The sequence below is a fragment of the Pipistrellus hanaki genome, assembly GCF_964339955.1.
Source record: "Pipistrellus hanaki genome assembly, chromosome: 15".
Classification (NCBI taxonomy): domain Eukaryota; kingdom Metazoa; phylum Chordata; class Mammalia; order Chiroptera; family Vespertilionidae; genus Pipistrellus; species Pipistrellus hanaki.
Genome location: NC_140517.1, coordinates 46,731,593 through 46,750,807, shown reverse-complemented (window position 1 = coordinate 46,750,807; position 19,215 = coordinate 46,731,593). Strand labels below are relative to the sequence as shown.

At 55.6% G+C, this 19,215-nt stretch overlaps 1 protein-coding gene across 2 annotated transcripts; it reads left to right on the top strand.

The window, feature by feature from the left end:
* The first annotated feature begins 5,597 nt into the window (after positions 1–5,597).
* NAPSA (napsin A aspartic peptidase) lies at positions 5,598–18,626 on the top strand. 2 transcript variants are annotated; one of them, XM_084906107.1, is made up of 10 exons: positions 6,287–6,377; positions 7,087–7,174; positions 9,918–10,059; positions 10,152–10,275; positions 10,440–10,558; positions 10,849–11,048; positions 12,891–13,013; positions 13,821–13,962; positions 16,541–16,639; positions 16,876–18,626. In XM_084906107.1, the coding sequence occupies exons 3-10, from the start codon at positions 10,054–10,056 to the stop codon at positions 17,113–17,115; spliced, it is 1,053 nt and encodes a 350-aa protein (XP_084762233.1). In that variant the 5' UTR covers positions 6,287–6,377; positions 7,087–7,174; positions 9,918–10,053; the 3' UTR covers positions 17,116–18,626. The 2 variants fall into 2 exon arrangements, with proteins under 2 accessions (XP_084762232.1, XP_084762233.1); XM_084906106.1 differs by lacking the exon at positions 7,087–7,174 and having other exon boundaries at positions 5,598–6,377.
* Positions 18,627–19,215: the final 589 nt, after the last annotated feature.

Genomic DNA, 19,215 nt, shown 5'->3' with positions numbered 1-19,215 from the left:
GCTCTATCCACTGAGCCAAACCGGTTTCGGCTTGGCTGTGCGGTTTTGACCCCCTCGCCCCCTGAGCTTTCCTCGCTGGAGATAACATCTAGGCCTCAGTTGTATCTCAGCTCCAAGCCCCTGAAAAGCAAAAAGCAGCAAAACCAGGCCAGCAGCACCGGGACCAGCTGGATACTAATCACCCCTGACACTGACCCATCAGCGGAGACCGTGACCCTGAAACAATACCGCTGGAGCCCTAGCCGGGCGGATCGAGCATCCGCCTGCGCAATGAAGAGCCTCCGGTTCTATCCCGCTCAGGGACACGTGCCTGGGTGGTCGGCTCCGTCCCCAGGGGTGGGGGGCAGGAGGCAGCTGATCAATGATCCTCTCTCATCATCGATGTTTTTTTGTTTTTGTTTTTGTTTTTTAAATATATTTTATTGATTTTGTACAGAGAGGAAGGGAGAGAGATAGAGAATTAGAAACATCGATGAGAGAGAGTCATTGATCAGCTGCCTCTTGCACACCCCCCACTGGGGATATGCCCGCAACCAAGGTACATGCCCTTGACCGGAATCGAACCCGGGACCCTTCAGTCCCCAAGCCGACGCTCTATCCATTGAGCCAAACCGGTCTCGGCCATCGATGTTTTTTTTTATCTCTCTCTCCCTCTCCTTTCCTTTCTGAAATCAATAAAATAAATAAACATACAGCCCTAACCTGTTTGATGTTTCTAAGTCTTTTTTTAAAAATATATATTTTATTGATTTTTTTACAGAGAGGAAAGGAGAGGGATAGAGAGCTAGAAACATCGATGAGAGAGATACATCGACCAGCTGCCTCCTGCACACCCCCCACCGGGGGTGTGCCCGCAACCAAAGTATATGCCCTTGACCGGAATTGAACCTGGGACCTTTCAGTCCGCAGACCTATGCTTTATCCACTGAGCCAAACCGGCTTCGGCTGTTTCTAACTCTTTATCCCTCTCTCTTCCTCTCTATTAAAAAAAAAAAATCAATAAAATATATTTTTTTAAATGTACAGAATAATCCCTCTTTTACAAGGTTTCTGGGCCATTAAATGAAATGGTGGATTGAAAAATGTAGTAATTCCTTATCCAATTTTGGGATCGTACTGAGCAAGTCCGATGACTCAGAAAGGAGTCGGGTCTGAACCTCACCCCAAGGCTCACCTCGTCTGGTGGTGGAGGTCGACCTGGCCACAAACCATCGTGTGACAGCACGGGTGACCCAGGTCTCCTCCGCTGAGCGTGTTCAGAAGACACCGCCCAGATTCCTCCGGCAGGGGCGATGGGGGCCCCTTTCCCATGAGGTGGGCAGTGAGAAGGGCAGGGGCAAAGCAGGGAAGCTTTACAAAGCTGGATGTGCCCTGGCTGGTGTGGCTCAGTGGCTAGAGCATCGGCCTGTGAACTGAAGGGTCCCTGGTTTCATTCCGTCAAGGGCACATTCCCAGGTTGCGAACTTGATCCCCAGTGGGGGGGGGGTTGTGGCAGTGGGGCAGTGCAGAAGGCAGCCAGCCAATCGATGATTCTCTCTCATCATTGATGTTTCTATCTCTCCCTTTCCCTTCCTCTGATATATATATATATATATATTTTTTTAAAGCCAGATGTGTTCCAGGATTGCAGCTCAGGAACCTGGGAAGGTAACATTTAAAAATTAATTATTAACCCGAAACCGGTTTGGCTCAGTGGATGGAGCATCGGTCTGCAGACTGAGGGGTCCCAGGTTCGATTCCGGTCAAGGGCATGTACCTTGGTTGCGGGCACATCCCCATTAGGGAGTGTGCAGGAGGCAGCTAGTCGATGTATCTCTCCCATCGATGTTTCTAGCTCTCTATCCCTCTCCCTTCCTCTCTGTGAAAAATCAATAATAAAATATATTTAAAACAAAACAATAAAAATTAATTATTAAAAGGAAAAATTACTACCTTGGGGAAGATGCTTAAAAAATACTTGTTGGGCCCTGGCTGTTTTGGCTCAGTGGATAGAACGTCAGCTTGCGGACTGAAGGGTCCTGGGTTCGATTCCGGTTAGGGACACATGCCTGGATTGTGGGCTCAATCCCAGGGTGGGGGAAGAGGGGAGCGAGAGGCGGCGATTGGTGATTCTCTCTCATCATTGATGTTTCTATCTCTCTCTCCCTCTCCCTTCCTCTCTGAAATCAATAAAAATATATTTTACAAAAAACTCTTGTTGGCCGAAACCGGTTTGGCTCAGTGGATAGAGCGTCGGCCTGCGGACTGAAAGGTCCCAGGTTCGATTCCGGTCAAGGGCATGTACCTTGGTTGCCGGCACATCCCCGGTAGGGGGTGTGCAAGAGGCAGCTTGTCGATGTTTCTCTCTCGTCGACGTTTCTAGCTCTCTATCTCTCTCCCTTCTTCTCTGTAAAAAAATCAATAAAATATATTAAAAAACAAAACAAAAAAAAAACTCTTGTTGGATGGCAGCGAATTCAGTTGAATTAAGAGACTGGCTCTTCATTGTTACAAGAAAGCTCACAGATATCAGGGCCAATGTACAAACGTTGCGTGCAGAGTCAACCAGTTTTATAGCGAGCACACTAATTTTTAATGGACTTTCAAAAAAATGTGTGTTGAAATTTACGTGAAGAATAAATGTAACTGTATTACTGGAATTCATGTAAAAATAGTCTATCAGAAAATATTTTCCTCGTACTGATTAAGGAATAATCACAGATCTTTACATATCTAGCTGTTGGGAATATGCTTCATAAAGTTTGAAGAAGTCTTAAACTAGGGCTCTCTTAAAAGCAAAGAAAAACACAAAACGTGTGCGTGTGTGTGTGTGTGTGTGTGTGTGTGTGTGTGTGTAAATAGGACCACACTGCCACCATGTGGCCATTTCGGAAAATGCAGGCTGGGGTTGGAATAGTGCAGAATTCAGGTGGGATGATCCTGAAGAATCAAGATAAAATATTCTGCCCTAGCCGGTTTTGCTCAGTGGATAGAGCGTCGGCCTGCGGACTGAAAGCTCCCAGGTTCGATTCTGGTCAAGGGCATTGCACCTTAGTTGCGGGCACATCCCCAGTGGAGGCAGCTGGTCGATGTTTCTCTCATCAATATTTCTAGCTCTCTATCCCTCTCCCTTCCTCTCTGTAAAAAAATCAATATAAAAAAAATTGATTTCTAGAGAGAGAGGAAGGGAGAGTAGGAGAGAAATATCAAAGGGTAAGGTTTGGTATACAGAATCCATTGTCAGATTGGAGGAACTACCTCCAGCGGTTCAGGTGTTTGGCCAGCAGGAGGCAAGAACATGTAGATTGAAAGGCCCTCAGCGGTCTGGCAGCAATCAGTGATGCATCCTTCTCAGGTTTGGGAAAATGCCCTCAGCCATCTCCAGATGATCCCGCCCACCTGGCTCACATGCTGGGATTGGCTTCGGGCAAGGGATCAAGGTTTTCTGGAGGGAAAACACTCAGGCAGATCAGCCTGTGCAAAGGTCCTGAGGCAGGAGCATGTCCGAGGAACAGCACAGAGGCCCATGTGGCTGAATTGGAGTGTGAGGCAGAGAGGGAAGAGATGACGAGAGAGGAACTGGGACCAAATCATATAGGGCCTTTCTCTTCTGTAATGCCACTGGTACCTCCGATCCTCCCACCCCCCATCGTTTCTCTCGGTTTCCTTCGCCCCCACTTCCTTCTTCAAAAACATAGATTCTACGGTGAACCGGTGAACCGCCACAATCGAGTATTGCTCTTTCCCCCTGGATCGTCCTCGTCTGGGGCAAACGAACTCCCTGCCTTCTCGGTGCCCCTTTGCTGCCAGCAGAGCTCGTGATGGCACTTGAGAGGTGTGACAGCAGAAGTCAAGTGGACACTCAGAAACAGCCCACGGGTTTCACTCTCCTGTCTCAGAGAAACCATTTTTTCACTTTCTCTCGCCACCTCCCGTACCCCTTCCTCTCTTTGTTCTCACTTCTTCTTTTGCTGCAAAAACAAAATAGAGGGGACCCCAGGGACGCCCCCAGCCTGTCTGCAGAGGGGCCCGCACTGCTGCCCCACCCCTGGCCCCGTTTGGACAAGCTGTAAGTAGGGGCCTACCCTCCCCTCAGGCCCCGACTCCCTCCCCCTGTCCCCACTCAAAACTTTCCGCCTTGCGATATTTCCTCCTCTCTCTCTTGCATCATTATTTGTACAGCCCTTGAGCCTCTGTTCCTTTAGGATCTCCCCGAATGGCCCCGCCTTCCTCAGGGCGCTGCGATGAGGAAGCTTTCTGAAACTTGGGGGGGGGGGTTTAATCTTAGACCTACCTCTTTGCCTGGGACACCCCCACCGTTGTAACTCCATCCTTGGCGACCCCTTTCCTCCAGGGTCCACTTAAGGGACTTGGCTGCTACCTAAGCACATACACACATACACACACACAGAGAAAAACCCAAGTTCAAGAGTTGGGGCCCCCACCATCCCGAAAGCAGATCCTCCAGCCGTAGGATGATGGCAGCCTCAGCTAACATGTGTCTGCAACCCCGCGGCCAAGCTGCTCTCACATTTCTTTTCTTTTTTTTTTTTTTTTTAAATATATTTTATTGATTTTACACAGAGAGGAATTGAGAGGGACAGACAGTTAGAAATGTCGATGAGAGAGAAACACTGACCAGCTGCCTCTTGCACACCCCCCACTGGGGATGTGCCCTCAACCAAGGTACATGCCCTTGACCGGAATCGAACCTGGGACCTTTCAGTCCGCAGGCCGACGCTCTATCCACTGAGCCAAACCAGTCCCGGCTGCTCTCACATTTCTAACTCAGGAAGGTCACAAAACATAACGTGGTTCTTTCTGTCTTACACCACTCCGTTTTGAGGTCATTTGTTACACAGCATTAGCTGACTTGTACACCACCCACCTCTGCTTTCCTTTAGGGTTTTCCAATTCTTGTACATGAAAAAAAAGCATTTGCAGAGTTGTAATAATGTACATTCTATTGTTTTTCTGGCCATCATCTCTGTTTTTTTATAAAACTTTTTTTTTCTGGCCGAAGCCGGTTTGGCTCAGTGGTAGAGCATCGGTCTGGGGACTGAAAGGTCCCAGGTTCGATTCCAGGCAAGGGCATGTACATTGGTTGTGGGCACATCTCCGGTAGGGGGTGTGCAGGAGGCAGCTGGTCGATGTTTCTCTCTCATCAATGTTTCTGACTCTCTATCCCTCTTCCTTCCTCTCTGTAAAAAAATCAATATAAAAAAACATTGACTTCTAGAGAGAGAGGAAGGGAGAGTAAGAGAGAAATATCCACTCGAGAGCAAAACATGTATCAGCTGCCTCCTGCATGCCTCTGTCCCGGGGATCGAGCCCGAAACCCGGGCATGTACCTGGACCAGGAATCGAACCCACAACCTTCCAGAGCACACGGGGTGACGCCCAGCCATGGGGCCACACCGCCCAGGGCGGGTTGCTTCTTGTATGTGCCCTGACCAGGAATTGAACTCTTATCCTTGGCTGAGTGTGTGTGTGTGGGGGGGGTTGCTCTAACCCCGTGGCCGGCAAACTATGGCTCTTGAGCCACATGCAGCTCTTTGGCCCCTTGAGTGTGGCTCTTCCACAAAATACCATGGCCTGGGCAAGTTTATTTTGAAGAAGTGGCGTGAGAAGAAATTGAAGTTTAAAAAATCTGGCTCTCCAAAGAAATTTCAATCATTGTCCCATGGATATTTGGCTCTGTTGACTAATAAATATGCTGACCTCTGCGCTAACCAATGAGCTACCCGGCCAGGACAATGCTTTTTTTTTTTTTTTTTGGTTGGTGGTGCGGCTATGGGCGATTTTTATTTGTGTTTCAGTTATTTTCCCAATAAAACACAGTGTGTGTGTGTGTGGGGGGGGGTCTGACCCTCTCGAGGTCACACCTGACAGGGGAAGGAGGAAGCCTGGTCTGGTCCTCTCTCCCTTCCCCCCGCCCTTCCATCAGCACCTCACCCACCCCTTCGCTTGCTCAGGAACACCCTTGTGGTTAATGAGTCTAAGAAGGAGGAAGTGGAATCACATGTTAAAGCCAGAGTGGCTAACAGACGGGGCTGGGGGCGCCGAGGACCCGCCATCACCGGCCCCGGAGCTGGGAGTGAGGAGCGACAGTGACCCCGGATAACGCTTCTGCAGACTCCCCACATACTCCGCACATCCGCCCGAAACACCCCGCTTCCTCCGAGCCAGCCCCCCCTTCCCGGGGGACGCAGGCCGAGGTCACCTCCAAACCCGCGGGGGGTGGTTTGCAGGGCGGGGCCTCGGGGGAGAGAAAAGGGAGCTGGCGGGCCGGGCCACACCCGGAACCCAGAGATGTCACTGCCGCCGCCTCCGCTGCTGCTGCTGCTGCTGCTGCCGCCCCTGCTGCCCGCCGGGCCCGCCGGCGCCGCGCTGATCCGGTACTGGGGACCCCCACCCCCAAACCTGGGACGGACCCTCCCCTCCTTCCCCTCCAGGGACTGTCCACCCTGGCGCCCCAGACTCTGACCACTTCCAGGGGCTCCAAACCGGGTCCTCACCCAGCGGCTCCACCCTGCCATGTCCGAAGACCCCAGGGATTTTTTCTTTTCAGAGAGAATGGAAGGGAGGAAGGGGAGGGAGAGAGACACATCGATGGGAGAGAGACACATCCATGGGTTGCCTCCTGCAGGCGCCCTGACTGGGAACCAGGATGAACCTGCGACCCAGGTACTGCCCTTGACCGGCAATGAAACCCAGGACCCCGCAGTGCGCAGGCCCACGCCCTAACCACTGAGCCACACCCACCAGGGCAGACCCCAGTCCTTTTTAAAAATATATTTGATTTTTTTTACAGAGAGGAAGGGAGAGAGATGTTGTGGGGTGGAATCCTGGGTTCAAAATAAGACCACCGGAGGCTGATGATTAATTAAAAAAAAAAAAAAGCAGGCAAGGATTTATTGAAATATCTGGCCAGGACAGCCGCAAGAGCACCACATGCAGGTGGACTCCACACGACTGCCCTGCTTCCGGGGCAGGTAGTTCTTTTTAAAGGTTCTGAGAAGGAAAACCCCCATTCTGCAACAAACTGTTGTTTGGAACTTTCTGCTGTTCTTCCCAGATAAAATGTTGCTTTCTGGTTTGCTTTAGCCCGTTTGAAGGATGATGAAGATAAACTTAGCTGTCTGACCTTGCAGGCCAGAGACCAGATATGCCCACAATCTCAATCCCATGCCAGGTGCGCTTTTTCAATTGGATAGAACTGTATTGTTTTCAAGGCCAGCATCGAGATAACCACTAAGTGCACACAGGGCTGGCTCTTTAATAAAAAAAAATTTAAAAAGAGGAAGTTCTGCCTGTAACCTTGCTTAGAATTTGATCTCATCCTCCCTAAGCCCATCGCGAGATGAACAAAGCAGGTAAGTGAAGGTCGAAGGCAGAATAGTAGGTTTAAAATTCAAACAGCAGTTTTTACCCAAGAATGATTGCTACCATATTTCAAGAGATAGAGAGTTAGAAACATCGATGAGAGAGAAACATCGATCAGCTGCCTCCTGCACACCTCCTACTGGGGATGTGCCCGCAACCAAGGTACATGCCCTTGACCGGAATCGAACCTGGGACCTTTCAGTCCGAAGGCCGACGCTCTATCCACGGAGCCAAACCGGTTTCGGCTCCCCCAGCACTTTTAATCCAAGATCCTCCAGCCCCGAAACCCTTGACTGGGGCCCTCCCCTCCCCTCCCTTCCTGGGTCTGGGAGCATCTGCTGAGCTGGTCCCGGGGTCTCCTCCCCACAGGGACAGGGACCCAGGTCCGGGCCATGTAAACGGCTCCTCCTCCCCCGATTCGCATCTTCCAGACTGTTTGGGTCTCAGTCAGTCCGGTTTGGGGGACCCCAATGATCCCCGCATAGAGCCAGGGCCACCCCGATCTCTCCTTCCTCCCCACCCGCTGAAACTCCGGGCGGGGAAGGGGGAAGAGGGGGACACTGTTCCAGGAGCCCTTTCCCCACTTCACATTCCGAGCCTCTCAAGGACCAGGTCAGGCGCTCACGGGATGGGTGGGCTGGGTGGGGGTGGAGGGGATCAAAGCAGTGAGTGTGGCAGGGCTCCAGGAGTGACGCCAGGCAGGTACAAGAACTATCCCTGCCGAAACCGGTTCGGCTCAGTGGATAGAGCGTCGGCCTGCGGACCGAAAGGTCCCGGGTTCGATTCTGGTCAAGGGCATGTGCCTTGGTTTCGAGCACATCCCCAGTGCGGGGTGTGCAGGAGGCAGCTGGTCGATGTTTCTCTCTCGTCGATGTTTCTGGCTCTTTCTCTCTCTCCCCTCCTCTCTGTAAAAAACTCAATAAAATAGTCGGGACCGGTTTGGCTCAATGGATAGAGCGTCGGCTTGGGGACTGAAGGGTCCCGGGTTCGATTCTGGTCAAGGGCATGTACCTTGGTTGCGGGCATATCCCCAGTAGGGGGTGTGCAAGAGGCAGCTGATTGATGACTCTCTCTCATCGATGTTTCTAACTCTCTATCTCTCTCCCTTCCTCTCTGTACAAAATCAATAAAAATATATTTTAAAAAATGACAATAAGTTATGCACAAAAAAAAATAATGAAAACACATTAAAAAAAAAAAAACTCAATAAAATATATTAAAAAGACAAAAAAAGAACTATCCCTGCACCCGGGGTTGGCTCACCTGCCTGTGCTGCCTAAGAGATCATGGCCATGGTCATCCCCCAAGTCTGCGGACAGCAGCCCCTGCTGGGAACTTCTCAGGCTCCCTCCCAGGTCTGCTCCATCAGAAGCTGAGCGCTCGGAGCTTTTAAACGTACTTGTACTGATTTAAGAGAGAGAGGACGGGAGGGGAGAGAGGAAGAGAGAGAAACATGGATGTGAGAGCAGGACATCCATCTGCTGCCTCCTGCACACCCCCTCCCAGGGATCAAGCCTGCAACCCGGGCATTGCGCCCCGACCGGGAATCGAACCGGCAACTTTCTGGTGCATGGTCCGATGATCAACCAACTGAGCCACACCGGCCGGGCTAGTTAAACACTTTACTTCTTTCTAGAGCTCTGACAATTTTACATTTCACATCAGGTTGTTGGATATATATGGGTAATGTGCAAATTGATCAGGACGCCCTCACAGTAATGACTGAACAGCAGGCTGCGTGAGGCAACCAGGCTGGTGTGGGGGCACTGAGGGGCAACCAGGCCGGCAGGGGTGGGCAGTGAGAGGCGACCAGGCTGGCAGTGGGGGCACTAGGGGGCAACCAGGCCAGCAGGGGGGGGGGCAGTGAGAGGCGACCAGGCTGGCCGGGGGCACTAAGGGGCAAACAGGCCAGCAGGGGGGGCTGTGAGGGGCAACCAGGCCGGCAGGGAGGGCAGTTGGGGGCAACCAGGCTGACCGGGGGGGGGAGGGACAGCAAAGGGCAACCAGGTGGGCAGGGAAGGGCAGTTGGGGGCGACCAGGCCAGCAGGCAGGCAAGCAGTTAGGAGCCAGCAGTCCTGGATTGTGAGAGAAAATGTCCGACTGCCGGTTTAGGTCAGATCCTGGGGATTGGACCTAAACCAGCAGACATCCCCCGAGGGGTCCCGGATTGTGAGGGTGCAGGCTAGGCCGAGGGACCCCACTGGAGCACCATCAGGGCTGGGGAGGGACACGGGAGGTGGCCACCCAGGAAGGGACTGTGGGAGGGCTTCAGGGTGTGTCCGGCCCATCCTGCTCAGACCTCATGGGTTGGACCCCGGCAGAAAGCTAACCTACTGGTGCGATTGTCTGCCCCTGGTGGTCAATGCACTCACAGCAAGCGGTTGAATGGCCTTTGCATATCATTAGCATATGATGCTTTGATTGGTTGAATGGGCAACCAGCCAACCGGACACTTAGCATAGGCGGCTTTTATTACAGAGGATCTGGTAAAGGCTGATCGCCGGTCTATGGGAAGGGCACCTTCCTAGCCGTCCGTACCCTCCTCCCCACAGGATCCCCCTTCGCCGAGTCTACACCGGAAGCGGGACCCCGAGCCCACTGAGGGGATGGGGGAGCTCAGGAGAGGCCCTCGGGCTGGGGGCCCCACCCCCGGGGGGCAGGTCCGCCTTTGTGCCTCTCTCCAACTACATGAACGTGAGTGCCCGCCCCACACACAGCCCCGCTCCGGCCCCAAGGCCAAGGTCTCCGCCCACCCTCTCTCCCTCCTCCTTCTCCTTCGCCCTCAGGCCCAGTATTACGGGAAGATCGGGCTGGGGACGCCCCCACAGAACTTCTCTGTCGTCTTTGACACCGGCTCCTCCAACCTCTGGGTGCCGTCCAGGAGATGCAACTTCTTCAGTCTGCCCTGCTGTGAGCTTTCGTGGGGGGGGGGATAAGGCTGAGTGGGGTCCGGGGGAGAAGGGGGCTGGGCCTTAGCTTCCCACGGGGTTTGAGGCCCCCTTCTCTCCTGACCCGCCCTGGCAGGGGAGACTGCTCCCCTGGTGACAGACCCCCCCCCCCACCTCCTGACCCAGGGTTCCACCACCGCTTCAACCCCAAAGCCTCCAGCTCCTTCAGGCCAAACGGGACCACCTTCGCCATCCAGTACGGGTCTGGGCGGCTCAGCGGCATCCTGAGCGAGGACAAGCTGACTGTAGGTGACCTTGACCTTGAACCTGGGAGAACCCCGATGTCGAAGACGATCTGGCTTAGGGAGGGGCTTGAGAGGGAGGAGCTTCCTGGGGAGATGGCAGGGCTTCCTGGGTAAAGGGCTGGGGGTCCTTAGGTGGGGGTGTAGGGGGGTATGGGGTGGGGGGGGTGAAGCTTCCCTGGCAGCTGGAGTTGTTTCCAGACGTTCCCAGAGCCAGACCTCAGCTGGGGGCCACTCGGGACCCTGTGGGAAATGCCTCCCGGAAATAACATCCCCGTCTGGCTCTCCCCCAGATCGGGGGGATCGGGAACGCGTCCGTGGTTTTCGGGGAGGCGCTGTGGGAGCCCAGCCTGGTCTTCGTGTTCGCCCGCTTCGACGGGATCCTGGGCCTCGGTTTCCCCGTTCTGTCCGTGGGGGGAGTCCGGCCCCCGCTGGACGCGCTGGTGGACGAAGGCCTGCTGGACCAGCCCGTCTTCTCCTTCTACCTCAACAGGTAAGGCGGCGGGTCTGCCGGCCCGAGGCCGGCCCCCCGGAGGCAGCCGGCCACCCTCAGGGAGTCCCAGCCCTCACTCAGGAAGTCCCTGAGCCCTCTCCACCCAACACAGGAAGACACACCTGACCCCTGCCGATAAGTCCCACTCGAGAGGCAATACCCAAAAATGCACTAGAGAAACGCGCCGTCAGTTAAAAAGCTCCGTGTTTCCGACTCGGAAAATTCCATGCCCCACCCAGTCAGTTCTCAAGTGAAGAATCCCTCTTCAGCCAAAACCGGTTTGGCTCAGTGGATAGAGCGTCGGTCTGCAGACTGAAAGGTCCAGGTTCGATTCCGGTCCAGGGCGTGTGCCTTGGTTGCGGGCACATCCCCAATAGGGGGTGTGCAGGAGGCAGCTGATTAACTATTCCCTCTCTCTTCCTCTCTGTAAAAAATCAATAAAGTATATATATATTTTAAAAGCCCGCCTTCCATTGAAGAGCACACCCCAGAAGCCAGGAATTGTCCATTCTCTAAAATAAGTTTTTCTTGAGAGAGAAAGGAAGAGGGAGAGACAGAAACATCCACAATGAGAATCATTGACTGGCTGCCTCCTGCACAGTCCCCACTGGGGATGGAGCCCGCAACCTGGGCGTGTGCCCTTGACCGGAATTGAACCCGGGACCCTTCAGTCCGCAGGCCGACGCTCTATCCACTGAGCCAAACCAGCCAGGGCCACTCACCTTTTAGGAAGCTCGGCTTTATGCTCAGAGGGTCCAGGGGGTCTCCACCTTCTTGCCCGGGCCCATCTCAGAGCCTCCTGGGCCCTTTCAGTGATTCTGGCCCTAACCTACTGAGGAGTCGCCCACCTCTAAGTGGATCCTGCCCTCCCACACCTCCAGGAAGTCCCGCCCCCCACTGCCATCACGCCCAGCCGCCTCAGGAAAGCTATGGCCTCTGAACTGCAAGACATGGAATTCAAATTGTCTCCCCATCCACTAGGAGGCACCCACTCTAACGCAGTCACATACGCCTTCCAGAGTCAGGTCAGAAACCCCAATGCTCCTCTTTTTTTTTTTTCTTTCTTTTTTAAAAAAAATATATTTTATTGATTTTTTTACAGAGAGGAAGGGAGAGAGAGATAATTAAAAACATCGATGAGCCGAAACCGGTTTGGCTCAATGGATAGAGCGTCGGCTTGGGGACTGAAGGGTCCCGGGTTTGATTCCGGTCAGGGGCATGTACCTTGGTTGCGGGCACATCCCCAGTAGGGGGTGTGCAGGAGGTGGCTGATGGATGTGTCTCTCTCATAGATGTTTCTAACTCTCTTTCTCCCTTCCTCTCTGTACAAAATCAATAAAATATATTAAAAAAAACAACACACACACACACACACACACAAAACATCGATGAGTCATCCATCAGCTGCCTCCTGCACACCCCCCACTGGGGATGTGCCCGCAACCAAGGTGCATGCCCTTGACTGGAATCAAACCCGGGACCCTTCAGTCCGCAGGCTGACGCTCTATCCACTGAGCCAAACTGGTTTCGGCCCCAATGCTCCTCTTAAACCCGCACCCCCCTCCCCCAAAGGGACATTGGAGGTCAGTTTTAGCTCAACTAAACTCATTAAAATTGACCCCAAAAGTTCTACCTCCCACAGCCAAACCAGGAAGTCCCGCCCCCACCCAGACAGCCTGCAAGACCAGAGTCCTCACCGCCAGGAGACGCTGCCTGTCTGCACGTCAGTCCCACATGGGCCCTGCCTGCCTCGCACTGCCCCAGCCTGAGCTGGCAGGAAGTCCCTTCCTCGGCCACCCGGGGGGCAAACCCTGGGGCACTGCAGCACCCTTCTCTCTGCAGGGACCCGGAGGCGGCTGAGGGAGGCGAGCTGGTTCTGGGCGGCTCGGACCCAGCACACTACGTCCCACCCCTCACCTACGTGCCCGTCACCGTCCCTGCCTACTGGCAGGTCCACATGGAGGGGTGAGGGGCCTGGCCTTCTGGTTGGCAGGGGTGGGTGTTGTGTGTGTGTGGGGAGGGTGCTAAGATCAATCTCCAGTGTCCTGGCAGGAGGGGAGCTGGTGGCTGGACCCCTGGGTCTGAGGGAGGAGGGGCTGGGGGCCTGGACTCCTGGGTCTGAGGGAGGAGGGCTGGGGGCCTGGTCTCCTGGGTCTGAGGGAGGAGGGACTGGGGGCCTGGACCCCTGGGTCTGAGGGAGGAGGGCTGGGGGCCTGGACCCCTGGGTCTGAGGGAGGAGGGGCTGGTGGCTGGACCCCTGGGTCTGAGGGAGGAGGGGCTGGGGGCTTGGACCCCTGGGTCTGAGGGAGGAGGGGCTGGTGGCTGGACCCCTGGGTCTGAGGGAGGAGGGGCTGGGGGCCTGGACTCCTGGGTCTGAGGGAGGAGGGCTGGGGGCCTGGTCTCCTGGGTCTGAGGGAGGAGGGGCTGGGGGCCTGGACCCCTGGGTCTGAGGGAGGAGGGGGCTGGGGGCCTGGACCCCTGGGTCTGAGAGAGGAGGGGCTGGGGGCCTGGACTCCTGGGTCTGAGGGAGGAGGGCTGGGGGCCTGGTCTCCTGGGTCTGAGGGAGGAGGGGCTGGGGGCCTGGACCCCTGGGTCTGAGGGAGGAGGGGCTGGGGGCCTGGACCCCTGGGTCTGAGGGAGGAGGGGCTGGGGGCCTGGACCCCTGGGTCTGAGGGAGGAGGGGCTGGGGGCCTGGACCCCTGGGTCTGAGGGAGGAGGGGCTGGGAGTGTCCTCGGACACTGGCTCTAATGGCTGCCCCTTCTAAATCACAGCGTGAAGGTGGGCCAAGGGCTGACGCTGTGTGCCCAGGGCTGTCCTGCCATTCTGGACACGGGCACATCTCTCATCACGGGGCCCCCGGAGGAGATCCGGGCCCTGCACAGAGCCATCGGGGGATTCCCTCTGCTGGGGAAGGTGAGGACCGGGAGTCTGGTAAGGGGCAGGCTGGGGCGGCTGACAGGGGTTTCCTGGCAGAAGCTGAACAGGATGCTGGGGCCCAGAGGTGAGGATTGGGGGCTCGGGCAGAAGGCCCGGGCGCTGTGACAGACAGGCGGGGGACGTGGGGGGAAGCAAGGACACCGCCCACGTGTCTGCAGTGACTCAGTGGATGGAGATGACGTCAGAGGTCTGCTGAGGGCTGGATGGAGGGAGGCTGGGGACCCGGGGATGTCGGGGGCGGGAAGCTCAGGCATCACAGTAGGGACCACCAGCCCTCAGACAGTAATCACAGCCATGGAAAGGCCAGCCCTCCGGGGACAGAAGGGGTTCCAGGAACATCCTCGGGGAACAAGCCCATGGAGTGGAAGTGGGGACAGGACAGGAGCAGCCGGAGGCAGGGAGCGCCTGGAGGGGGCAGGCTCCCAGAAGCCACACAAAGGGTGTTTCCAGCATCGAGTGGGGTTCGGTGCAACCCAAGAGCTGACCCCACTTCCACCTCCGGCCCTGCAGTGCCCGGTCCTCCCGGGTCTGAATTTCTGTGTCTCCGTCCCTGTGCTCTCTGGCGCTTCAGAGAGGGTGGATAAAACTCAGCTGCTGAGGTTCACGGTCAATGCCTAGGACGTCTGCCGGCCGGGAATGAGCTAAAGGAGCCGGGAGGTCCCGGAGGTTGTGACTGTGCGTTGCCCAGGGTGGAATCCAGCTCTGCTGCTTCCTGGCTGGATGCGTGATCTTGGACAGGCCACTTAACAGTCCCTGGCCTCAGTTTACCAATCTTTAAAATGGGGTCACTGCCCCAGCGGGCTTGGCTCAGAGGATAGAGCGTCGGCCTGTGGACGGAAGGGTCCCAGGTTCGATTCCAGCCAAGGGCACATGCTTGGGTTGGGGGCTCGATGCCCAGTGGGGGGTGTGCAGGAGGCAGCTGACCAGTGATTCTCATCATAGATGTTTCTCTCTCTCTCTCTCCTTCTCCCTTCCTCTCTGAAACCAATCAATAAGTATATTTTAAAACTGGGTTACTAATTCCCACTTCTCAGTGGGAGGTGAGGACTGAATCGATACATCCACTTCAGGTGCTTGGAACTGTGCCTTGATGCCTGTCGATGGTTTCTTTCTTTCTTTCTTTTTAAAAAATATATTTTATTGATTTTGTACAGAGAGGAATGGAGAGAGAGAGAGAGTTAGAAACATCGATGAGAGTCATCGATCAGCTGCCTCTTGCACACCCCCTACTGGGGATGTGCCCGCAACAAAGGTACATGCCCTTGACCGGAATCGAACCCGGGACCCTTCAGTCCCCAAGCCGACATATATCCATTGAGCCAAACCGGTCTCGGCTGTCGATGGTTTCATCAACCTGTTCTCATCATTTCCTGTCTTCCCAACAGGGTCATTCCTATTGGTTTTTCAGGAAGATAAACTTTTTGGGTTGCTAATAATAGTCTGATATTGTATTGTCAGGACCCTGGGAGTGGTGGAAATGGAGGTAAACTGGAGAAGGCACACCCCATCAATCTAAAAGGGTGTTTCTCGACGACTCAGCTGCAGCCTAGTTTGCTGTTTGGGGAAAGCCAGAGCGCTGGCTTGTTGGAGACACCAGGAATCTCGGGGGGGTTTTCTGGAAAGTCAATGGTTTGTGAATAATTAATAGCACTTACTACGTGTCAGGCATTTTCCCCAGCTAACTCATTTCTTTGTCACACAAGGTGAGCAGTCTCACCATCTATATGTTCAGATAGGGAACTGAGCACAGAGAGGGTAAGTAACTTGTATAAGGTTGCACAGCAACAGGCTCCACAGGACACAACCTGGACCGCCATGGCATACAGGTGGTAATGAATTTTTTTTTTTAGCCTGGCCCATGTGGCTCAGTGGTTGAGCAAAGACCACAGTTCCATTCCTGGTCATGGCGAGGGCTGGATCCTCAGCAGGGGGCATGCAGGAGGCAGCCAATCAATGATTCTCATCATTGATGTTTCGCTCTCTCTCTCTCTCTCTCTCCCTCTCATTTCCTCTCTGAAACGAATATTTTTTACAAATCTTTCAAAAAACATTTTAGACCCAGTGTAAGACGAATTAAATACACCTGGGCACTCCAACACGGGCTACCAGGTTTTTTTCTTAAATGTCTTTCTATGGACTTTAGAGAGAGTGGAAGGTTGAGGGAGAGAGAGAAACATTGATGAGAGGGCAAGATCGACTGCCTCCTCCACGCCCCCTACTGGGGATCAAGCGCGCAACCCAGGCATGTGCCCTGACCCGGAATAGAGGGTGAATGGGTTGGCGCTTAACCACTGAGCCACACCGGCTGGGTAAGGGCCACCAGTTTCTGATCGACAATTAGAGGAAAAGAAGGTCTGATCACACAGGAGGCCAGGGGATGTGGCGACCATCACACAGGGTGAAAGGAGAAATGTGGAGGCTAGAGGAGGCGGCAGGGTCCGCCTCACAGGTCCAGATACCTAGCTGCCCGGTAACGTCTGGCGCCGGGGAGCCACGGGAGGAACTGGAGCAGAGCAGGAAGCCCTCATCCCCGCTTGTCGCCCTTCCCTCGCAGTACATCATCGAGTGCGCGATCATCTCGAAGCTCCCTCCGGTGTCCTTCAACCTCGGGGGCGTCTGGTTCAACCTCACCGCCCAGGACTACGTCATCCAGGTAGAGTGACGTCAGGGTGACGCGTAAGGGGGGCCGGGGGGGGGGGCTCAGAAGGTGGAGCTGGGAGTGAGCCCTCGCCCTCACAGGGGCGAAGAGGGGCCGGAGGAATCTTGGCTGAGCCCGGGGGGCGGGGGGGAGGGTGGAGGGGAGAAGAGGCCGGGGCGAAGCTTCGGCTTCCGGGGGAGAAGCGGGCTCGGAGGGCGTGACGCCCGGCGGCCCGGCTGGTCACCTTGCAGGTTGCTCGCGGTGGCGCCCGCCTCTGCTTGCTCGGCTTCCAGGGCCTGGACGTGCCCCCGCCGCTCGGGCCCCTCTGGATCCTCGGCGACGTCTTCCTGCGCAGCTACGTGGCTGTCTTCGACCGCGGGAGCGTGAGGAACGGCGCCCGCGTGGGGCTGGCGCGCGCCCGGCCTCGCGGCGCTGGGCCGCCGGGCGGTGCGCTCACGCAGGCGCAGTTCTCCGGAGGGCGTCCGAGTTAGACGCATGCGCACTGGGCGACAGCCGAGGTCCCACTACTCAATAAAAATTCGCTATTTCCATGAAACTACTTACTTTCATTTAAGTGTGTTGTTTTTGGAGGTAAACACGAGTGCCTGGCTGTCTGTAGTTGAGGAAAAGGAAGGATAATAAAAGTATCGCTCCTTTTCGTCGGGGCTCACCCTGGTGTGGGTGCCATGTACTACGAATCCCATGAAGCCCTGCGCCTACACTGCCGCTTGCCAAAAGCTCCCGACGTCGCGGAGCATCACGGGCGTTGTAGTTCGGGCTGTGTTCACGGCCTTGGGGGCGGGCGCAGACACAACACGCGTGGGAGGCGACAGGTCGCGGCGGCAGCGACAGGTGGCAATGGGGGGATCGGATGAAATCGTAGTTTTCCGATTCTTATTCTAAGGGGAGGGGATATTGTCCCCGCAGAATTCATCTCCTGCTCCTCCTCTCTCCTCTGGGGTTCTGGCACCTCATAAAGGCGGGGCATGAAGCCCCTGGGTTGGGGGCGCTGCGCTGCCCCTCCTCCGGCGATGATGTCACTCCCCCTACGCAGCCTTTTGCTGCCCGGAGCTGGGTCACCCCTCCCCCCACCGCCGCCCCGGATTCCCCCATCCCCGCCCCGCCTCGACTTGGGGTGAGTACAGAGAGGGGTAGAAGGCTCAGGGAACGGGGCGGTGAGGCAGCCCAAATCCTAGTTGTGGAGGCGGGAGACTTGGGAGTCGGGGACTCAAAAATTACAGCGGAGGGATTCCCCCTCAGTAACGATCTTTTTTTGGGGGGGCGGGGGGGCAAGGTGTTTGAAGGACCTCGGGGGACCAAGGATCGTGGTCAGCTTAGTATCCGGGAGACCTTTTCTGGATTTGGAACCCATGGGAGTGGGGAGAAGGAACAATATCCTAGAAGTCCCCCAATCCCGGGGCTTCGGGGAGCGGGAAAGGGAGAGTTAGGAAGGGGCGCAGAGGATGACAGGTGGGAGTTTGGAGCTTTCAGAAATGTTGCACCTTGAGGACCGGGGAAGGATGGTTTGGGAGGGAGAAAGGGTGGGGAACTGATCTAAAGAGGCAGGCAGGCATCGGCCTGCCCCAAACTGATGCCTGTGGCCAGAAATCAAGTCCGCTTGCACTGGTCTGTTTGCGAGGTTAGTGTCTCTTAGCGGAGTCCTCATTGTGCCTTCAGAAGCACACCTCCCGCCTTCTTCCCCCCCTCCCGTCCCTGCATGGGGGAGAATCCCCCGCATACTCTGCTGCGGCCTGGGGACAGCCATGACGGAGTGACGGCATCCAATTTCAGGGCCTGATGGAGTCTGGGCCATCCTGTTACTACTCCTGGCCCCAGGCCGCCACCCGCCTCTCACGGTCTCTATTCCAGGGTCTCCTGCCATACTCTCCCCTATCCATCCGGCCCTCCACCCCCCCACCCCAGCCCGCACCTGCTCACACACCTGACCTTTGCAAAAAAATGCTGATTTGGTAACTTGATCCCCTGCCTAGCTGCTGTCAAAAGCAGAAAATAAAAGTAGCATGGGGGGGGGGGGGGGGAGGAGGGAAGGATAAGGGTGATAGCTGACTAAAGTTCTTACCCTAGCCCCTACCCCAGCCCCTAGCGCCTACCAAACCCCATGATTTGCCCAGAGCCTCGTTCATTCACCCCAAGCCCAATCCCTCACCTCAGGAGTCACTGCTTTTGCCTGAGGATGCACCAGAATTTGGGGCAGAGAGGAGTAGGGAGCCCCGATGTCTCTTCTCTGCCCTCCCGGGTCCTGTCCGGGTCTCCAGGGCAGGAGGGTATGGAATCAGGGGCCGTGGGGGGCACAGTGTCTGAGTGGTGATGGGAACTACCTCTCTGGTCTGCAGGACTAGCCCCACTTCTGCAGCTCCCTGCAGTGATGCAGCCCAGTGTCCTGGCCAGGATGGGGTTAGAGGGGACGATGCGGTGGGGGTGGAGGGAGCCTGAAAAAAAAAAAAATGCCCAGAGGTCTGAAGACAGGGAAGGACAGCGGAACCCAGTCCCAGAGAAGTGGGGGCAAAGAGTGGGGGACAGAGACTCAGGGGTGTGTGTGAAAAGACCTGGGAGGGGGTAATAGAGACCAG

Bases quoted from the DNA above. Each gene is read 5' to 3' on its own strand.
- NAPSA (XM_084906106.1), top strand. From the start codon at position 6,292: ATGTCACTGCCGCCGCCTCCGCTGCTGCTGCTGCTGCTGCTGCCGCCC. The intron at 13,014-13,820 runs GTGAGGGGCCTG...TCTAAATCACAG, and splicing joins TGGCAGGTCCACATGGAGGG to CGTGAAGGTGGGCCAAGGGC. The intron at 16,640-16,875 runs GTAGAGTGACGT...GTCACCTTGCAG, and splicing joins CCCAGGACTACGTCATCCAG to GTTGCTCGCGGTGGCGCCCG.